The following is a 13,569-nucleotide window of genomic DNA, read 5'->3' as shown; positions in this document are numbered from 1 at the left end:
CTCTTGATGATCAAGAGCATTTATCGATGACGAGGTTATGGTAACAGAATTTCCTGGTAAGAGCTGAAAGTCGGGATGAGATCTTCCACATATAGGCGAAGAGGAGTATATAAGACAACAAGGTGGAGATAATCTCTCGCGAACTAGCTGCAGTTGTGCGCTGCTTGGCGCCGGTATCGCAGCTTCCTTGAATAAAAGATGCGATGCCCAGCCAATCCACAAAGAGCTGGAAACCTGGATGCCAATCTGAGCTGCATCTTGTCTTCCTAGCACTGCTTTGTCCAAGACCATGGATACGGGCGATGATGCTATGCTGCTGACCTTATCGCTGCGCTGTGGAAGGCCGCAGATAGCCGCTCTGTGGAGACTCGAGTGTCTGCCGACACCGCAGGAGCAGTCCCTGCTAAACCGCCCAACCGAGCAAGGAGGAAAGGGATTGTGGCGCGCTACCGCAGGTGCGCTAGTCACGAGGCTCAGCGTCACCCGGCGCCTGGCTGGTTGCAAGAGCCGACGCTTGCGCAGCGGAAGGGCAGATGTTAGTATTGATCTTCACAAAGGGCCCAGCGTCTTGGACTCCGGCAGGGGGGCCGAGGTCGGTTGATATCGGTGCTTGTTGGTCGAGGGCCACGTCGGAGTGGTTAGGCGGTATGCATTGCGCACCAAAGCAAGATACCACTTGGTCGGGGGCGATAGTCCGCATCCTGGCCATTCGGTGGCCCTCCGCGAATTGGTGATGGAGGGGGACGTTTATTTCGATCCATAGGAAGGACTGCCCGCTCCAGAGGGGTACCGGTGTACCGGAAGGACGGGAGAATAATCTCTCCGCCAGTTCATTGGCCTTTGGGATGCTCAGCCGATTGTTTGCCCAGTCGGTCCTTGACCCATTCAACGTATCCGATCCGACGGCCTCGAAGGGCCCCAAGAATATCTTGGAGTCCGCCATAGATCAGGCCGCCAATAAGGGCAAACTTAGCCGTCCGCGCGGTTGCCGGCAGCGAAAACCGATCTGCAATGGGTTCACCGCGTTAGCCACAGTGCACAAGACCGGCGCGACAAGAGGAAAATACGCACTCCACAAGCTGAACCATCCTCCAACCGTGACAAAAGACGTGACTGTGTTGAGCAGATCGGCCGTGCCTCGGTACGAGTCGAACATTTGCTCAATGGCAAACATGGACGTAGTCCAGAGGGAGACACGCATCCCCGTCCTGATTCCGTTGCGAACAGCACCCTTCGCGGCATAGTAATTCTTGCTCTTGTGGTAGAGGTACCAACCAGTCGTCGTCGCGGGCAGCTTGTGGGCATGTTCTGCTCGGAACTGCAAGCCAGACATCTTGCCGCCATGCGCAGCGCCAAGAGTAAATCCGGAGAGAAAAGAAAGTGTCGAGGCCAGGGGAATACGCAAGACAGCTGGGAGAAAGAGTCGAGAATTGGCGAAGTACTGCTGCTCGATCTCCTCCCTCGTCATCGTCGGGGCGGGTAGATCCCGCCAGCACGTCGGCTTGACCAGCTGTCCCTTTTCGGTCGCGATCACCTTGCTGTTGTCGCTCATGTTCTATGCCCAACCGTGGCCAGAGACTTCGTAGTGTCTCAAGGAATGTTGGTGACAGCTTGAAGAAGGGCCGTACGCTCAAATTGTTATCCGAAAATTGAGACCCGCCAGAAACTGGTGATGGTCCGAGCTCCAGCTCGGTATTGTCTCAACTGTTTGTTACAATTCTTTACGTAACGAGGAGTTGTCAGAGAAGCACATGCGCCGCGTTGCCCCCGATCAAGACATGATATGCTTGAGAAAATAAACGATGTATTGGTAGCTAAAGATTTTAATTGCTGTGTTGTCTATCTACAGTTAGAGAGCACACTTCCTCTGGAGGGGTCGATTCTTATACCAAGACCTACTTGTATTTTACCAGCGCACTGCGGTCCCAAACCGACCCCATTAGGTACCCCACCAACCGCAGCTTTCTCAGCAGATCGGAGTGGTACCGTGCAAACGTCTCGTGGAAGCAACAGCTACCTACCTATCTAGATTTTGATCCTTCTCTTAGCTTAATCGGCCCCTGAGGAGTCAATATGGTAGGACTGACGTAGTATATCTCATATCACCGTATACTAACTCCAGCGCAGTCACCCAAAGTCTTTAACGATTACGACAATCCGGACCTCACGGTTCGCTTCAAACACGGAATCCACACCATTTTTGTGTCCACTACCCGTGACTGGAGCTTTTCGCAGCTCACTGAAGAGCTCGTCTCCATCCTCCGGGAACGTTACCCAAACGGGTTGACGACCTCTATTGCTCCCCCAAAGACCACGCCAGTCCCCCAAGAAGGGGAACTGAAACTTATTTTCGGCGTTCTGAAATCCCCCAATGATCCGTCAAAGGGCTGGACCTTATTGAAGGCAAAGGCGACAGATACTCTTGGGTCTCTTCAGTTTCACGACCGTTGCATCATTGCGTTTACTTTGGAAGACCCCGCAGCGTCTAACGAAAAAGACACATTCCCGGTGATATTTCCCATGCTGGAGGATGAATAGACAAGCAGAAAACAAGTTGAATACTGTAACATACCATACAGACTGTTGTTTCTGACGAGAATGAACCCCAGTATTGAACCGCGACTGCAAACTTAAGATTGCCATCTCATGTATGATTCTTTTCCTGAGCTGCGACACGGGTTCATTCTGTCGCCGTTTTTTTAGGCAGGATCTTAGGATATGCCATGCATTTAAAATTTCTGATAGTTTCTGACTTTCACCAAACAAATACGTGAAATCATCTGAACCCTAAACGGTGCAAGAGACAAGTTATCGATAGCCAGGATGACCTCCTGGCTCGATGTAGTAACATAGTAGCTCTCATCAGAGACACTACCACTGAAGGTTGTGTAGTGTAGTGGTTAGCACATTGGATTTTGAAGAGTTCCTCCTCAGCCTTCCAATAACCCCGGTTCGAATCCGGGCACGACCTGTTTATTTTTGCACGGGGCTGAAGGAATAAGCGAGACTCGACTTGAACCCAGCCTTGAAAGGCCTTTTCCATGAGAGCCGTTATCAGTAAATGTGTTGCACTATGGCAGCGATACTGTAATGCGCGCTTTGCCATCAAAGGTCTCTCGCTTGCTTTTAGGAGGGATAAAGCTATGAGATTTGGACAAAGTCGCTCGTTAATCGCTACAACTTGGAAACCCCATGACTTCTGCGACGAAACATTCTTTCCCTTAGCACAATTGCAAGTTGTTGGATAGTAGATGCATCATTAGAGTTGAGAGTTGGGAATCTGCATTTGAATTTCGTCTGAAGCACAGATTGCTGGAAGCTCTAGCACATGCTTCTCAGCTGCATTAACAGTAACCCCTGAGTTCCACCCCAACTTCAACATGTGATCATAGCTTGGAAGAAACCAGAGTTGCAATGCCTTGTTCATCAAGACTTCTTATTGCCTAGCCAAGTACACTAGCAGATGAAGGATAAGCAACATGAAACTGGACGGAGAAGACCGAGGCATCGTTTACCATCGCTAGGGATCCGTCTATATCTTCCCCCGAGTTAACATTGTCGTAGACGTCCCCAACATCTCAACATAATGCTTTGAATGATGTACACGTCATTCTCCCGTATGGAAGAAGATGTAAGAAAGATGTCAAGCCGAGCTGGAAGCGCTTGCGAAGAGCAGGAGTTAAAATTAAAATCATGGAAAGCGAGGCAGTTCTGGGCCTTCTCCCCTTCCTCCCTCCCCAAATACCCACTTGGTTAGCCGTTGTCGCTCGACCTACGATCTCGACGGATTTACAGGAGTGCAACTCCGATATCTAAGACGAAAGCATGGTCCGCGTGACTTTCACAATTGCCCTAGTGTTGGGGTACATGACCGGCACGTTTCCTCTAGAGACCAGCCTGAGAAGCGACGACACACACCACACAGGGGGCGGAAAGACCTTCTCAGTCCGCCAGGTGAGCAACCCAGACTTCATCCGCTCGGGTCCGTACCAGCTGGCCAAGGCCTACAAGAAGTTCGGCGTGCCGCTCCCAGAAGACCTCAAGAATGCACTGGGAAGACTGCGCTTGGAGAAGCGAAAGCGGTCAACAGGCAACGAGGTGACAAAGCCGGAGTCATATGATGTCGAGTATCTGACGCCGGTGTCTATCGGCACCCCCGGCCAGGTCCTCCACCTGGACATTGATACCGGGTCAAGTGACCTCTGGGTCTTCAGCTCCGAAACCCCGAGTAACCTAGTCAATGGGCAGTCGCTTTATGAACCGGCTAAGAGCTCGACGGCGCAGAAGCTGGAAGGGTATACATGGAAGATTTCGTACGGAGATGGCAGCTCGTCGAGCGGGGTGGTATACCGCGATTCTGTGACGTTGGGCGGCTTGACGGTCTCTTCGCAGGCAGTTGAAGCCGCGACCCAGGTCTCGGAGGAGTTCACCTCGGACTCCAACAACGACGGGTTGCTTGGCCTGGGCTTTGGCAGCCTCAACACGGTGCAGCCAAAGGGACAAAAGACGTGGTTCGAGAACATCATGCAAGAGCTGGACTCCCCTATCTTCACGGCCGACCTCAAGGCCGGCGAACGTAAGTCGACCTCGTCAGAACCGTGTGCGATCTCGAACTGACACGACCAGCTGGAACGTACAACTTCGGGTACATCGATAAGAACGCTCACATTGGTAACATCAGCTATGTGTCGGTCAATGACAGCAACGGATACTGGACATGGACATCGCCGGGGTACGCAATTGGCACAGGGGCGTTGGTCAGCACGCAGATCATGGGGATCGCGGACACGGGTACGACTTTGCTGCTTCTGCCCAGCACCATCGTGGTAATGTACTATGCCCAGATTCCTGGCGCGTTGTACGATGCTACTCAGGGAGCGTATACGCTACCGTGCAGCCCAACGCCTCCGGACTTCTCCTTCGCCGTCGGCGATGATGGTCAAGTCATCACGATTCCTGGGGAGTATATCCTGTACGCTGCCATCACTTCGATCGGAACGATGTGCTTTGGCGGGATTCAGGCCGATTCGGGCATTGGGTTTTCGATCTTTGGCGACGTGGCGCTCAAGGCTGCTTTTGTGGTTTTTGACGGCGGCAAAAAACGGTTGGGATGGGCGTCCAAGGATCTCTCGTGAAGGCGCTTGTGGTCGTTGCTTCGGCCAGGGTTCAAATGAGGCGCTTGGTGTTCTTGTGATTAGTTTAGGATGACAAAATACCACTAAATTTGTGCCATCGATGTATTAACGCATGCCTGCGCTCTCTCGACATGTGTGATGTCGTTTCTAGATCAAAAATAAATCAACACCTGACACAAGCGCGTCGTGGCTGCTGGGGACATGTTCGTAGGAGGATCGAGTTCTTGTGGACCCTCAGGCTGGTGGCGTGAGCGAAGGTTCGGGCTAGCGTGGCTGTTGGATCCGGGGCAGGTGTCTTGGCAGTCATGCTTGACGCATAAACGGCAGGAGATAAGCTTTTCTGGGCTCCAGCTTGGCTAGAACACCGACGCCACCGTTTTGTCTGGGGCTCAGGCCCGATGTGGGTCTTCGGTGACTCTTGGGCAATTGTTAGATCTCCCTGTTGCAACATTGATGCTCGGATTTCAGGGACAATGTAGACTACCTCGCATTAGACGCTGCTGTGGTTGAATCAGATAGCTTTATCTCACGGGCTTCACAGCTCAAAGGACCTGGATGATGTGCAGTAAATAGACATTGTCATTTTACGAGCATCGCACAACATACCGACCTCCTTAACAGAGGTAGTCTCACTATGGAACCGCATAAACATTGGTATCCTTCCAATCTACGAAATCTCTGCAGCTCGGTCGCGAGACCTCATATAAAAGCCTCTTGTCATCCGATCTCTGGTGGGATGACTCCACAACTTAAATGTGGCTACTGGAAGACCTCCCCTAACTTCTAGCCACCTGCCAGAGGAACACCGCTTAGGCTGACCAGTCAGTCTTGTATCGATTTTCATCGTCAGTCATGATGTCCACATGCAGCCTGCATGCATCTATTCAGTAGTGATTAGGTCAAGTGAGATAGTTATCTCCAAGGCTCAGTGGGAGCCAACGCTATTCTGCGGTGGAGCGTTGAAGGGACGCACTCCCCACTGTCATTGTTCGAAGGATCTGGTGAGACCACTAGATGCACGTCAAGATCTGGTGATGTAGGTCTACCTAGAATAGGCAGCACCAGAGCCTCTCGTTGTCAGTTCCGGTAACAACAAATTTAAATGACACCAGAAACCTGGATACATCACACCTGGAGTCCCAAATCTACATTTTCTTCCCGAATCGCCGTTCAGGCTAGGCAGTTCTCGTTTAGCTGCCAGGTGTCCCTCCCCAGCTTGAAAAGGGAGTTGCACTGCAACGAAGGATCACAGCTGCGTGCCGTCTTCGACGCATCGTCCGATGTGACACAACAATACCCTGCGAGCTGAGCCAAGGTGTCGACGGTGATGGTTGCGGTAGCATCTCTCACAGGCGTCTCACGCACAGAGTCGGACTAAACAAACTGCAGTCAAGCATCATGGAGGTCAGTTTAGAACAATGTTTCCCGCGCATAATACTCTTTATCAAGCAGTCAACGTGCAAAGGTGCTCAATAGCTCAAGTTTTTGGTAGCATCCAACAAGTGTTGTTGGCGACATTGCTATCATTATGCTCAGCCGGCATCGTTCTTCCTATTGCCGACGAAACACACCCTTATGCCCCAAGTCGCCAGCACGTGGCCAACCCAGGTTGAAGACATTGTCAGGTGGGGAGTTTCGCTAGGGCGGCACATAGGTAGCCTGGGTGCAAGGTCGCTTTACGGTCAATGAGGTGATATCCGAGGATGTCGATGCTTCGTCAGGCTTCGTCAGACTGAGCGGGGCATCCTTATTCCATTGATCAAGCTTCCTGCTGTTCCCGGCATGGTGGCATCTGCGGACCGCACCGGTCGCTGCTTGTCAACCTGCCTTCTTCGACAGTCGCAGCCGGGCCAAGCACCAATCATATGGCGCGCCGATGCTTTTAGATTTATCCGATGTTTCCAGGCACTGTGCTTACACACTGTGCCAATCAAGCCCGCGCTGCCGATCGTATCTCAGTCAACTCTGTCGCCTTCTGGGACCTGCAGGAGCAGAGTCTAAAAAAGGCATTGTATGATACATGGCATCTGCTCCAAAGAGAATGTTCGAGAGTGGCTTTGCTTCGCTTTTCTGGAGCACCAGAGTAGAAGATTGTCTGCAAACACGGGCATGAAACAAGTTTGATGGTTTCTAATTCTGATGCCTGACTAAAATTCTCCACACGAGAAGGACTTGCCAGATCGGCAAGGTCGAGCGTTGCGCTCTGGACTGACACGCCTCCAGGCGGCTCCAACGGCCACCAGCACCTGCCTTTTCTGGAAGAATTTCTGATCCCGGCGAATCAGCGCGCGCAGACGTTCACGGCAGCTCATCCGCCTGGAGGTGCATGGATCACACCCAGCCGACGATCCCCACTGTATTTTGAGGGCAAGCATGCCACAGTGCAGGGCAGTTGCAGATCACGTACGGGGCATGCTCCCGGCAGAACGTTTTCATCCCTTATCGCCAGGCATTGTGAGCATTGGAGAAGACATGGCACCATGGAGATGACGCCAATTTCTGGAGAACCTTGCCCACGACGGCAGCTGCCAGCCGAATCCAGCCAAAGACTGGCCAGGCTGCCCACATACTGCCCACACATGCTGCTTTCGGTTGGCCAGATTGACAGGAGAATTGCACGGAACTACTCCGACAGCGGCCGTGAAGTGGCACCAAACCGTCAACAGCAGGAAGAATTGCAGGCGTGCAGATACACCCTGGACATCCACCCATCATTGCATTGCAACAGCCTTTCCGGGACTCGGCCCATTGACAGACCTACCGGCGACCGCCCCTCCACGAGCTGCCCTTAAATGCTCCCTGCCCGTCACACAGGCTGCCTGTTTTCTGCTCACTCCCTTCTCTTCTACTTACATTGACGTTTTCGTTCCCTAACGTCTGTCTCGTCGACAACCTTCAAAAGTTCTGAGCTCGCTCCAGCCCCTGACCGGCAGTGAGCTCCCGTTCTCGCAGGGCTTCCCCTTTCTACCGACAGAGAGATACTCCCATCACGCACCGACACACAATGAGCGAGAAAGAGGTCGTCCAGCAGGGGGCGGCCGACTCAGCGGCTCGCCCCCACGATGAACAGCCTACCGAGAAGACTGATCTCAAGGATGAGGCTGCGAAGTCCGACAAGAACGAGTCCGAGGGCGAAATCGAGGAAGAAGACCTCTACAAGCCCCTGCTGATGGACGCCAACATTCCCCACGAGGATGACCCCGTCACAGTCCGTGCTATTGTCGTCGGTTGCATTCTTGGTTCACTCGTCTGCGCTTCCAACTTGTACCTTGGTACGTCGTTTCTCCTATTTGTCCTGACACTGGCTCCAGTTGCCATGGAGCAAAGACTGACCATCTTCGTGCAGGTCTCAAGACCGGCTTCACCTTCAGCGCCAACATCTTTGGTGCCATCTTCGGCTATGGCATCCTCAAGTTCTTCGAGAAGGCCGGTGGCAAGATTCCACTCATTGGTGGCTTCTTCGGTCCCCAGGAAAACTCGATCGTTCAGGCTGCTGCCACTGGTGCCGGTGGCACTGGTGGTATCTTCGTTGCTGCCCTTCCGGCCATGTACCGTCTCGGTGTGATGGGTGAGGGCCGCTCCCCTCGTGATGACATTGGCGCCATCTTCACCATTACCTTGGTCGCTTCCTTCATTGGTCTTTTCTACGTCACTCCTCTTCGCCGTTTTTTCATCGTCCAGGTCGCCCGCGAGCTCAAGCTGCTCTTTCCTACTCCCACCGCTGTGGCGCTTACCATCCGCTCCATGCACGCTGGTGCCGCTGGCTCCCTAGAGGCCATGAAGAAGCTCAAGTGTCTGGCTATCTGCTTCGTTACCTCGATGATTCACCGTGTCGTCTCGACCTATGCAATTGGCATTCTCTACGACTGGCACATCTTTACCTGGTTCCACATCTGGAGCGGCTACAAGAGCTGGGCCTTGAACATTGAGTCGTGGGGCTGGTACTTCGAGTGGACTCCTGCCTTCATTGGTTCTGGTATCCTGATCGGTCTTAACCCTGCCATCTCTATGTTCGTCGGTTCCCTCATGGCTTGGGGTCTCATTGGCCCTCTCCTTGTCCACTACGGCGAGTGCATTGGTATCCAGCTCGCTCCCGATGACCCGAAGTGGGATTCCTATTACTCATTTGCCTCGCTGAAGAACCTCGGCAAGGTCACCCCATCTCCTCGTTATTGGCTTCTCTGGCCCGGTGTCATGGTCATGGTCTGCTCCTCCATGGCTGAGCTCTTCGTCCAGTATAAAGCTATCTGGGCCGGCGTCAAGTCCCTTTGGAACCACACCTGCAGCGGCATCAATTACGCTCTGGAGAAGCGCGGCAAGCAGAGCGCCTTCTTCGCCAAGCATGGTGCCCCCAGGGAGAAGTCCGAGCACGCTGTCGAGGATCCCTTCCCTCCGGAGCAGCAAGTCAAAGACTGGATGTGGATTGTTGGTCTGCTTGCCTGCCTCGTTGCCGGTATCCTTATCTTCCACTTCCAGTGGGAGATGAACGGCGGTCTCACCATCCTTGCTATCTTCCTCGCTTTCCTTTTCTCTTTCCTCGCTATCCAGATCGGAGCCGTCACGGACAATACCCCTCTTACTGCTGCCGCCAAGGCCTCTCAGCTCATCTTCGGTGCTGCCACTTCGAACGGCAACTACAGCGTTGAGCACGCCCAGAAGCTCAACTTGGTCGCTGGTGCCCTCGCGTCGGGTGGTGCTGATACCGCCACTGCTCTTGTTAGCGACTTCCGTACCGGTTTCCTCATTGGCACTCCCCCGATCAAGCAGTGGGTGGCCCAGGCCATTGGTGTTTTCGTCTCTGTCTGGCTCGGCCCCGGTCTGTTTGTACTCTTCACTACTGCCTATCCTTGCATCTGGAACGGTGATGACCACTGCGCCTTCTCCGTCCCGTCTGTCTCTGCTTGGGCTGCCGTCGCCCAGGCCGTCACTGACCCCAACGTCAGCATCCCGCTGTCTTCTGGTATCTTCGCCATTGTCATGGGTGTCATCTCCGTCATCCAGGTCGTTGTCCGCCACTTTTACCTCGTCGGTGAACGTGAGAAGTACCGCGAGTGGTTGCCCAACTGGGGTGCTATTGCCCTTTCCTGGGTCATTCCCGCTCCTGTGTTCGCCAACGCTGCCCTCCTCGGCGCCATTATCGCCCACTTCTGGAGGAAGTACAGCATGCGCACTTGGGAGATTTATGGCTACGCCGTCGCTGCTGGTGAGTCCTTGTATTTTATTACTCAACCGTCCTAAGCATATTACTAACAGATCATGCAGGCTTCATTGCTGGCGAGGGCTTCGGTGGTGTCATTAACGCCGTACTCACCATTCTCAAGGTCGATGGTTACACTGTCGGCACGCACATTGCTTGCCCGCTCAACGAATGCTAAATGCACATAGCAAACAACATAGTAACAAGTATTGCCTGCATATTCGGTGGTTATATGGAGAAGGGGAAAGGGAGATCCACTACTCATACCTTTTGTGTTTCGTTGATTAGGATATTGTAGAGACGATACCTCAATGACTGTTAAGCTTAATGATACCACGTCAAAATGTTGCCATGGATTTTTGGACTTGTATGTATATCTTATGATAAGAAAATGATACATGGCTTGGGTGTCTTCTTGGCTCATACACTCTCACCTTCCCGTACCTTGACCACACCCCTTCCTCCCTCGCAAAAATAGCACTTTTCTCACTCCCTTCAACCTCATTGCTCGGCCCCTTCGTAACACCGAACAAATTATCCATGCCTCTAGTGTGAACTCCTTCGTCTTGAGCACGAAAACACAAACACAAACATGGAAAAACAAAAGCTGCCAATTATAAAATACGTTCCACACCCATCACTGCCAACCGTCACCAGCATCGCGGGTACGGTGCGCGCCACAACAAAGTGGATGAGCCATTGCGTCGCAGCTGCATTAGCAACGTTCAGGGAGCGAAGACGGGCCGCGGCTATCTCGATTGTGTAGATCCAGCAGGCGGGCCACAACCGAATTGGAGCAACCTGTTCCAGGGAGAGAAGATTAGTGATACGGGTATGGGGGAGGGTTAGGTAAAGTTACGTAGCAAAGAGAAATACACATACAAGAGCAAAATACCCCGCCGGTGGACACTCTCCTCTTCACTATGGGGACTAATGCGGACGTATAAGCCGATGTAGAACATCGCTAGCCCCTGCGCGACACTCGTCCAGAGAAGGCTGCGCCGCCGCCTCAAAGAATCGGCCATCAACAGCAGGAAACAGATACACGTCGTTGCTTTAATGATGCCGTAGATGCCTGTGATGAACAAGCCTGTCGAGGTACCTGTTAGACGCATTGGTCCCGTCATCTACTGGCAGATCATCAGGGTAATACTGATGAGCATGCTGCGCCGGTTGCCAAGGATAGTCCTAAAGGAGGGGAATCATTGGACAGGATTATCGTTCCTAACTGTCATCACATCACATATTAGATGATGATTTCTGAATAGGCTAACCGTGAATGTCGTTAAAACGTCCCGAGCATTCTGGAGAGAACGCGATGCTACAGTAGGGTACGTACGGGTTTTCTTGCTGGAAGCTACCCGGCGGACCGTTCTAATATGCTCGCCCAAGGGGTGCTCAAGATCTATGCAACATTAATCCACTTTCCGTGTTTTGGCATCATCGGTGTGGATATGGTCAGGAACTGTTGTAACATGCCATCGGCTTCGTTCGCCCATAATGCCGGCGCCAAGGCGGGAAGCCACGAGGTTGTCAAGAAGTGACATGCGGGAACATGCAAGAGAGCAATTTGTTCCGACCCGTTCGTAGAACAGCTATCAATTGTGCGACCTAGTTGCAATAGCTGTCCTTGACGCACTGCACACAATTGGCTGCCCCAGGTGTACTTCTAGTGTTGGTGTCGAGCCATGATGGGACAAGCTCTTAAGGAACAGTAGAGGGAACCATGGTGCGCAAGGGCAAGTTGCTTTCATATTACCAATCCCGGCGGGCACGACATTAACATAATGAAGCAAAAGTTTAAAAGTGTTTATTTATCAGATTAGCCTGTAGTTTTGGATATTTGGAGCTGTTCAAAAGTCTATGATGCAGCCTCCAGAGCCAGTACCAGTGCGAATGTTAGACTTTGGGAAGCCAAAAGCGGGTGAGGGGCCTAGTGGGACTTCACAGCGGGGAGAACCAGGGGCGCGGGGTTAAGCCCTGGGAGCAAGGACCCTTGGATGTGTGTCCCTTGGACTCTTCCACTAGTCCACCCAAGGATTGTTGGGAATCAAACAACAGGAAGCTTCTCCGACCATTGCATCACGTACAAGCATCTTGAAACGAACGACAAGATACAGCATGCAATGCCTTGTAGTTCTGGATTAGGATGAAGGATGAGTAGAGCGATGTTTACCCAATTCCTAGGCTGAAACGCGGACATGGCTCCTCCAACCTCCACGTTCACTGTCAGGCAACACAGCACAGTCCATCCGCAGGCGACAGGAAACTGATGTGGCAGGTTTCCTCAACAGCCAACAATCTAACCGAACATTTCAAATGTGACAACCTGCTTCTTATTATTCCGACGTTCGGCATCGGTCTACCTTTTGTAGGTTCTTCAGCTCTTCTTCCATGCTCTTGACAGAGCTGAACCCTTTGTGCAGACTGCCATTGTCGTTTGCTAAGTTGGCGTATACATTATGGCGGGTTTTCTCTAGTGCTACTCACAACAAATATGCTACCTAAGGTCAGATGCTCCCAGGAGGAGCTGGTGAGACTCGTGGTAAAGCCCTGGAATTGCGAATCTATCGTGCAGTCAGTTTATCCACGAATCAACAACCTCATCTTAGTAGGATATCTAGCCGGGCAACTGCATAACGACAAGAGCAACGATAGCTCGGGACCCCAAAACTATTGCAAGCGCAAGCTCTCGACGTGAACGCTCGACGAGGTTTTTCCTGTTCGAGCACCAGGTGAAGCACCATGTCTTCCGCTTTGTTCGATCCCGTCATCTCGGTCGTGGGACCTGATCTGGATCATCGGAGGTGCCGTATCAAATGTTACGCGTCCAGCAAGATACGATCATCACGCTCAATGGTTGACCGTACGTTACCTACTACGGCTCCCTTCCATCCAGCGATGCCGGAGAGCCCCTCTATGTGCATCTTGCCAGGAGACAGCTACCAACGGACCCTGGGAAGTCATGGTGTTTAACGATTATCCACAGACAACCGATGACAGGCACAAGCTAGCTGTGAACCCAGAAGATTTTCCTCGGAAGGCATATGCCTTCAGTCCAACAGAGCATCACCTACCAGGTCTTCCCCACGATGATCGCTTCTTCGGAGAAGTGACGTACCCGCGCTTCGGAATTGTAGGAGATGGCATGTTCCTCTCCTTTCGTGGTGATATAGCAGAGCTCGGCAGTGAGCATTTGTACATTTAAGAAGCCCACACTCAAGCGTACAAGTTTGT

The 13,569-nt window shown here is 52.4% G+C and overlaps 3 protein-coding genes and 1 non-coding gene across 4 annotated transcripts; 3 read left to right on the top strand and 1 right to left on the bottom strand.

The window, feature by feature from the left end:
* Positions 1-830: 830 nt before the first annotated feature.
* CTHT_0074630 (uncharacterized protein) lies at positions 831-1,552 on the bottom strand (the record flags this gene model as incomplete). The annotated part of the gene is made up of 2 exons (XM_006697650.1): positions 831-1,006; positions 1,072-1,552. 2 exons carry the CDS (start codon positions 1,550-1,552, stop codon positions 831-833), a joined length of 657 nt encoding a protein of 218 aa, XP_006697713.1.
* A 1,330-nt stretch (positions 1,553-2,882) lies between these two features.
* Positions 2,883-2,971, top strand: CTHT_0074620. Its single transcript is given in 2 exon segments — positions 2,883-2,921; positions 2,935-2,971. It is a non-coding gene; the product is annotated as a tRNA-Gln (tRNA).
* An 854-nt stretch (positions 2,972-3,825) lies between these two features.
* On the top strand, positions 3,826-5,135 carry CTHT_0074610 (aspartic-type endopeptidase-like protein; the record flags this gene model as incomplete). Its single annotated transcript, XM_006697649.1, has 2 exons — positions 3,826-4,576; positions 4,627-5,135. 2 exons carry the CDS (start codon positions 3,826-3,828, stop codon positions 5,133-5,135), a joined length of 1,260 nt encoding a protein of 419 aa, XP_006697712.1.
* Positions 5,136-8,139: 3,004 nt separating this feature from the next.
* On the top strand, positions 8,140-10,510 carry CTHT_0074600 (uncharacterized protein; the record flags this gene model as incomplete). The annotated part of the gene is made up of 3 exons (XM_006697648.1): positions 8,140-8,407; positions 8,482-10,338; positions 10,398-10,510. The coding sequence occupies 3 exons, from the start codon at positions 8,140-8,142 to the stop codon at positions 10,508-10,510; spliced, it is 2,238 nt and encodes a 745-aa protein (XP_006697711.1).
* Positions 10,511-13,569: the final 3,059 nt, after the last annotated feature.

This window comes from Thermochaetoides thermophila (genome assembly GCF_000221225.1).
Source record: "Thermochaetoides thermophila DSM 1495 unplaced genomic scaffold scf7180000011823, whole genome shotgun sequence".
In the NCBI taxonomy this organism is placed as follows: domain Eukaryota; kingdom Fungi; phylum Ascomycota; class Sordariomycetes; order Sordariales; family Chaetomiaceae; genus Thermochaetoides; species Thermochaetoides thermophila.
This window is presented reverse-complemented; position numbering and strand designations above follow the sequence as displayed.